This window comes from Poecilia formosa, unplaced genomic scaffold (genome assembly GCF_000485575.1).
Source record: "Poecilia formosa unplaced genomic scaffold, Poecilia_formosa-5.1.2 Scaffold1372, whole genome shotgun sequence".
In the NCBI taxonomy this organism is placed as follows: Eukaryota; Metazoa; Chordata; class Actinopteri; order Cyprinodontiformes; family Poeciliidae; genus Poecilia; species Poecilia formosa.
The window spans coordinates 4,325-11,300 of NW_006801311.1; the positions used below are offsets into that span (position 1 = coordinate 4,325).

The 6,976-nt window shown below is 41.2% G+C and overlaps 1 protein-coding gene across 2 annotated transcripts; it reads left to right on the forward strand.

Annotated features, from left to right (window-relative positions):
• The first annotated feature begins 591 nt into the window (after positions 1-591).
• LOC103132828 (mitochondria-eating protein-like) lies at positions 592-6,666 on the forward strand. 2 transcript variants are annotated; one of them, XM_007544608.2, is made up of 12 exons: positions 592-975; positions 2,388-2,493; positions 2,600-2,715; positions 2,842-2,960; positions 3,055-3,150; positions 3,252-3,386; positions 4,240-4,471; positions 4,613-4,771; positions 5,619-5,794; positions 5,963-6,086; positions 6,221-6,289; positions 6,524-6,666. In XM_007544608.2, exons 1-12 carry the CDS (start codon positions 889-891, stop codon positions 6,578-6,580), a joined length of 1,476 nt encoding a protein of 491 aa, XP_007544670.1. In that variant the 5' UTR covers positions 592-888; the 3' UTR covers positions 6,581-6,666. The 2 variants fall into 2 exon arrangements, with proteins under 2 accessions (XP_007544670.1, XP_016523093.1); XM_016667607.1 differs by lacking the exon at positions 3,252-3,386.
• The last annotated feature ends 310 nt before the right edge of the window (positions 6,667-6,976 follow it).

Sequence of the window (6,976 nt, forward strand, 5' to 3'; positions counted from 1 at the left end):
AAATTTCATCAGCATAGAAACTCCAAAGTGTGCTTTATACTTTTGTCATAGATAGTACCCCCAAGAATTTAAAACTACTTTCACCCCTGATAACTGAGCATAAGCAGGAGTGACCATTAACCTCAAATTCATGGAAGAGCCATCAGCCAAAGACATTCATAATGAAATCCAATTAAATGAAAGAGTGGCTAATTCTAAAATTAGAGTGAAATAAAATAACATGTTTATAGTAATCAATTAAATTGCGATGCACTATTAATTGCGTCACACATAGTTATTACTATTTTACTGTTAAGTTGGATGCAATAGGTCAACGCATTCTCCTTCGTGTTTACTTGAGTTTTTTGTTGCTATTAGTTAGCTTTTTCCTGCATGCTAAGTTTATTTGCCTCGCTGTAATAACGCTCCAGAGGTTATGGCAGCAGAAACAAATTAGGTTTAAGTGTACAATTAATTCAGCTCGGTGTGCCGTACCGTGGGGCGTTGTAATCGGATTGGATCGAGTTCAGCCACATAGATATACACCAAGCAGAACCATCTACACCCGTGTTTTATGTTTCCCCCGGTTCTGCTCTTCAGCCGTTTGGTTCCGTTTGACAGTATGACATCACACGGACGCAGAACCCGTAGAGGACCGACACCGAGGCCGCATCGTCCGGCAGGAGTTTTTACATAGCAGGTCTGTGTGGGTATATCTGTTCCCTTGTCCTGTAGCCTGGTTGCCAGAGGCGCTACTCGGCATCCGTGTGTGTGTGTGTGTGTCACAGGAGCAGAAAGCTGTAGGAGTGTTGTTGTTTTTTTTACTACAAGCCTCCCGCTGTTGCTGCCCTCCGCCTCCTCCTTCAAATCGTCAGACCTCCGTGGTTTAGTTAGTTGATTTAGCGGGACATGGCTGAGATTTTAAGGAGATTGACCAATGCGTCTTCGTTCAGCGTCTTACAGGACAAGCTCGAGAACTGGCACAGAGACTACCACGTAAGTTCATCAATAAGTCACGATCGACCTAAATCTGACCACAGCACTTCGGGTGCTCTTTACCTGGCCCGGATATTCATTTCACCCAACGTTGTCCCACAGCACATTATTGTGCTTTTTGCATATGATTTAGTCGAAAAATGACAGCAAAATACCGTCATCTTCTCATGAAATATGTTGAAAATGTATTAAAGTAAGGATATGTGTTGATTAAGTATGCTTACAGTTTGTACTTTATTGTAGGTAACAAGTGAAAGTCCTTAAAATGAATGACGTTTTTACATATCACAGTAAAGGAATTACTTTTTTTCTTTTTCTTTTTTTTTTAAAACTTTGATTTCTCTGTAGAGTTTGGTTGTCATGAACGCTAATCGCCGTGGCAACGGTCGGGCCGTTCCAAAGATGTTTTCGCTGTTAAGATAATTCCTCCTCTATTTATTTCCTGTACAGAAATTAAAACCTGTAGCTCAAATGTAAATGTGTAGGACACGAGGTTTAAGGTGTTGGAAATCAGTCGTGGAAGTAACAAACTGGACAAAAATATTAGTCTTTTTTTTTTTTAAGTTATCCCCTTCCAGAAAATAAATGTACTTAAATCCATACAGTTTATCATCAGTTTTTAATCAGGAATGTTTTCTGAATACTGACAAGTTTCAGCTGGTTTATTGGCTTTTATGCGTTTTTGAATATGTCTTTCTTCTTGTATTCACTACATGTACCAATTCATGCAAAACATACCTTAATTTATAGATAGATTTCTTTGTATGTGTGGATTACTGGGGCATTGTGTTTTTGGAACTTTCCCCCCTATGTAACTGACCTATCCCGTCCACTAAACAGAACCAGTAAGTACTGTGTTAATTATTTGCCAAATTGGTTGGCAAATAAATTTTTTAAAAAGTAAATTAATCAATCAATCACAAACTCCAGTCCATGACTTTTGAGGGGGAAAAAAGTGACAGGATCATAAGATATTTCGACTAAAATTTTTGTTCAGCCAGTTGGGAACACACCAGAGTTAATGAGGACATTCAATTTCTTTGCATGTTGTTCTTTTGGTAAGATGTGTGCACAACCAGAACTTGATCTAAAGAGTCCATTTCTTAAATTTTTTAAATGTCTGCTTTGAAATGGACCAGTAGCTGATGGGACTTCTTTTCTAGCTTCCTGTAGTAGCTGTTGTGCTACAAGGGTAACAGTAGCTAGGTCACAAATAGAAAAATTAAATGGAGCTTTAGTTTCAACTGGTTTTTCTTTTTGTTTTAGTCATCTTCTACAACAGTGCTAATAACATCCTTGTTTGCATAGACACTTAAAAAACATTGAATTGACATACAGGCTCCATCTTGAGACAAAGCAGCCATTGATTTAGTTAAGTTATAAATTAAAACGTGTTTTTTTTTTTCACCCAGATGTTTTCCTGTGATCAGAATGTGAACAGATGTTGTGAGCTGATCGAGCTCACCGCCAAAATTCAAGGCCAGCTGTTTAACATCCTAAACATTACTGCAGCTGAGGGTAAGCTTTGCGTTGTGACTGCTCGGGAAGCAGATTTCTTTAAAAAAAAAAAAAAATCCAACTTGATCTTTGAAAGATGACTCCGATACCTTTCGTCACGAATCAGGTGGTCACTATGGTGGAGTGGACACTCTTAAAACACGTTTTCTGCCTTGGCTTGGAAGCTGTTTCTCCATTTCAAGACCCTCCATCGCAGAAGACACCAGCCTGCACTTCTTCCAGGTTTGACCCTTGGCCTTTCCTCCAGTTTAACAATGCCACCTTAAAAAGCAACCATGTGATCAAGCGGTTGTGATCGCATCGTGGCTCTGCAGCTACGTTGACGATGAGCCATTTTGTCGCCATCAGGATGCAGCAGAGAAGGAAAGAAAGATGAAGGAGCTCCTTTTGTCCCATGAGAGCGAGATAAGAAAGATGGAAGCTCAGCTGAACTCTACCAACCTCCAGCTGGAGTCGGTCACTGCAGAGTGAGTCATATTATCATGTGTTTTAATTTGAGAGAGTTGTTTGGGGAAATGGAATATTTTATCATTTGAACGCAAATGCGTCCTTGTGTCCCAGACTCGAGGAGGCTCAGAAGAAGCTGGACGACACAAAATGCAAGTCGGCAACCACCCTGCTCGCCACCGAGGATGAGATCTTACAGCTGAAAGCGGAGTGGGTGATGTAGTTCAGAAGCAGTACAGCATTGCACACGCTTCGCGGTTATGTTGTGAAAGATTCATGTTTTTTCCATACATATTGACTTTGTGTTTTAGTTTGCTTTCTACAAATGAACAGTTGGACTTGTATAAGAGGAAGCAGGACACCATTCACGACTATGAGCGGCAAATTCGCTTGCTGAAGGATGAGTTAGCTTATCTGAGCTCGGAGAAGGTCATGCTGCAAGAGAGGTAACATCTTACTGATGTGCAAACATTGAATCGTCTCACGCCGACATGCAGTGGTGTTCTACATACGCTGCCTTGTATAAATATTCACACTCATTGAGCTTTTTCCACATTTGGTCTCGAAACAATCAGAAAATTCATCATATTTTATTGGGACTTTCAGTGACTGAGCAACACAAGTAGTATATAACTGTAAAATTAAAAAGGAATTACGCAATTTAAAATCTGAAAAATGTAGTGAGCATTTTATATTCAACTCTCCAGAATCCATTTCGCTAGACTTGCACATTTGTTTTGGTTGTACTTACCCAGAATTCCCTGCACCATAGTCCACTTCCTGATTCTTTTGGAGCAGTCTCTGGTCCTCTTGGTGTTCACATACTCATTCGAACCGCTCCAGAGTTCACAACCGAGGTTTTTAGATGGGCCAGACTTTGCTTTTCTTGGCCCAGATCAGAGTTTGATTGCACATTCACATGTCCCCAAACAAACCGGACTTTCTAGGCAAAAGAGCTACAGTTCAATTAATGTGGACTAAGCAGGGCTGGTGTGAGCGCACCCTTAATCTTCAAGTTTTTTGGAGTATGTCTGCCACTGCTGCACAATCACTGATCCATCCTAACTAATGATTATGTTTGGATATGAACCTTGTAGCTCTGGTTGTGAGTTTAGGGTTGTCATCCTGATGGAAGGTGATCCTTCCAACAGGAAGGATCTTTAGCGTCATCTGCAATCTTTGTGTTAGTCCATTACATTAAATCCCAATGCCATAAACTTCAATTCATGGTTATATGACAAATTGTTAAAAATGTTCAAAAGTTGTGAATGTTTTGCCGTGTTGGTTTCCACCTCTCAGGTTGGTTAGAAGTCGCTCTCCGAGCCCTTTACCCCTGTTGAGCCGCTCATCCAGCCCGCTGAGGAGCACGTCGCCCACCAGAGCCCAGCTGACCAACTCCTCACGCCACGCACGCCTCGTCTCGCGTTTCAGCGATTTGTACACCATGGAACGTCTAGACGCACAGAGCCTCCTACGGCGCTACATCCCAGACTTGGAGATGGTCCAGAGAATCATCTTCATCGCTGTGATGGTACAGAGCCTGCAGTGAATTGCATGTTGATACTGAGCCTCAGTATCAACATGCAAAATTCTATGTTTCCCACTCTTACTACTTTGTGTAGCGTCGCTGTGTTTTGCACCACAGGAATACCATATGTTTTCCCTGTTTTAGGAGTCCTTCCAAAAAGCAAAACTGGCCTATCGTCAGTTCAAGCAGCAGGTGAGAAAGACGTTGTCCACATCCCACTTTGGTCCGGAGAGTCTCGAGGACGCGGCTGTGGACTACATTGTTAGGAACCTGGACCTCTATGATGTCCTGTGCAGTGTCAATGTAAGAGAAAATGATTTTGATTGTCTTAAAAAGTATGAAATTCATGTATGTAAAATAAAGTGAGTTCGTCTTAAATATGTTAGTGACAGGCCTCAAATTTTTACATATATAGCGACTGGTCCCTTATTTTAATTCCTGAAAGGTGGCAACCCTAATCATGGGTTAGTGCAAATTTGTCTCCAGTTGGCTGGACATTATTTGTCTTTACCACTTGTAATACAGCAGAACCCCCCAAACATCCTCTCTATTTATAGATTTTCTGCCTCCAGTTTTATTCAAGTCAAGGTGGCATTAATGAGGTCTTAAAAAGTTTCCAGTTTAATTTGCTGAAACCTGCGGATACTTCGAGCACATCTTAAGCTCAGTCAGTTTGGAAGGAGGTCATCTCCGAAGAGCGATTTTCAAGTCTTGACACAAACTCTCAATTGTGTTTAGGTCTGGACTTGTTTTTTTGTTTTTTCTAGAAAAGTTTTTCCAGCAAGTCACCGCATTTTGCATGTATGTACTCCTTCTCTGTCCCTCAGCATTAAATAATCATAATAATAAAAAAAAACCATAAGGTAACATGGGTTACCTTATGGGTAACCCATGTTACCTTATGGGTAACCCATGTTGCCTTATGGGTAACCCATGTTACCTTATTATTTAACCCATGTTGCCTTATGGGTAACCCATGTTACCTTATTATTTAACATGTAGATAAATAATATTTATCTGCATGTTATCCATTGCTCTAAAAGTACAGAGTGCTACATTCAAATGCACATCACACTAACCAATGTTTTGAATGCCATGCAGAGGTATAAATACTTAGGACACTGTGTATCTTATTGTGTTTTCCTCTTAGAATGTAATCCTTGCTATGAACAAGAACCCCCAGATCTCTTTCCCTCCAGAAGTGGACTTCAGACTCATCTGTCCCTTGATCAGAGAGACCTGCAGGGTGGCTTTTGCCATGCAGACACTGGACACACCTCTTGACTTGGCCTACGGAAGCAGCGGTGAACTATTCAACAATGCCAAGTTAGTACAATGTAGATTTCTGGGGAACGTGTGTAGCTAAGCAAAGAGTTAACTGCAGTCGGCCTCATTCTTCCTGCAGCCCACCGCTGCTGTACATCGCTCCGACCAGCAGGTGTCACCCTCAGCTTATCCATGATGGAGACTCGCATCTCCCTTTCTGTGTTCCAGGTATCGTCGCAGCTTTGACTCTGACTTCAGCGCTCCTCTGGTGGCCTACTACGTGTGGCCGGCTCTGGTGGAAGGAAGCACGGTAGTTGTTAAAGGCGAAGCCGTGACCAAAAGAGGCGCACTGGTAAATAATTCACAGTAGTTAAAAAAAATTATGTTGGAAACCGAGATGAAAACAGAAGTGGCTCTTGGAGAGTTGAACAGTACAGATTTGTGTGAATGTTTCTGGGGGGTTTTTTTTGTGTGTTTTTTCTGCAGTGGAGCAGAAACAGGAGCAGAAGTGCCAGCCCTACACGCTCCCGATCTCTCAGCCCGGCCCGCAGCGTTGTAAGTCTTTATAACATTTGAGCGTTCCAACCGAGCAACGAGATTATGGTCAAACTTTGCAAATTTGTTGACAAATTAATCTCTAACATGCATGCTCACACGTGGCTCTAAGGGTATGTTTTTTAAGTCAAAATCCCCAGTTTAATTTGGATGTGTGACTGAACACTTCATAAGAAATACAGACTTTAACACTCACATTTTTTTTTTTTTTGTTTTTTTTGTTTAATCTTACAGAGATTTAGCGACAAAAGAAGCATGTCTCCTGGACGCCTCACAACCAGACACCTGTAAGCACTCACCTCATCGGTCAAGAGTGAAGTGAAGTCCACCTGTGCTACCAGTAAATGAAATAAACTTTTACGGATTTGTTTATTTGATTTCTGTGTTGTTTGGGTCTGCTTCATCCAAATAAGGAGATATAATCTTACACTATATTACCAACCAGAGGTGCAAAACCAGCCAGGCAGCTACTGTGTCTATATTTACTCTGGCAGAGGTTTGTCTTTTTTTTTTTTAAATAAATTGTATTCTGGATGCATCCACAAAAGTCATATTGATATTGTCAGCTTCCTGTTTGTCTCCAAAGCCTGTAGTCTTTATATGAAGGACGGTGAAGGATGTTACCTTATGGTGCTAAAGTTACCGGTTCTGACCTCACATCCTGCACTGCTTGAGCATCTGATATTG

Coding starts and splice junctions, on each gene's coding strand:
- LOC103132828 (XM_007544608.2), top strand. CDS start 889: ATGGCTGAGATTTTAAGGAGATTGACCAATGCGTCTTCGTTCAGCGTC. Junction 2,716..2,841: donor CCAGCCTGCACTTCTTCCAG/GTTTGACCCTTG, acceptor TGTCGCCATCAG/GATGCAGCAGAGAAGGAAAG. Junction 5,795..5,962: donor GAACTATTCAACAATGCCAA/GTTAGTACAATG, acceptor TCTGTGTTCCAG/GTATCGTCGCAGCTTTGACT.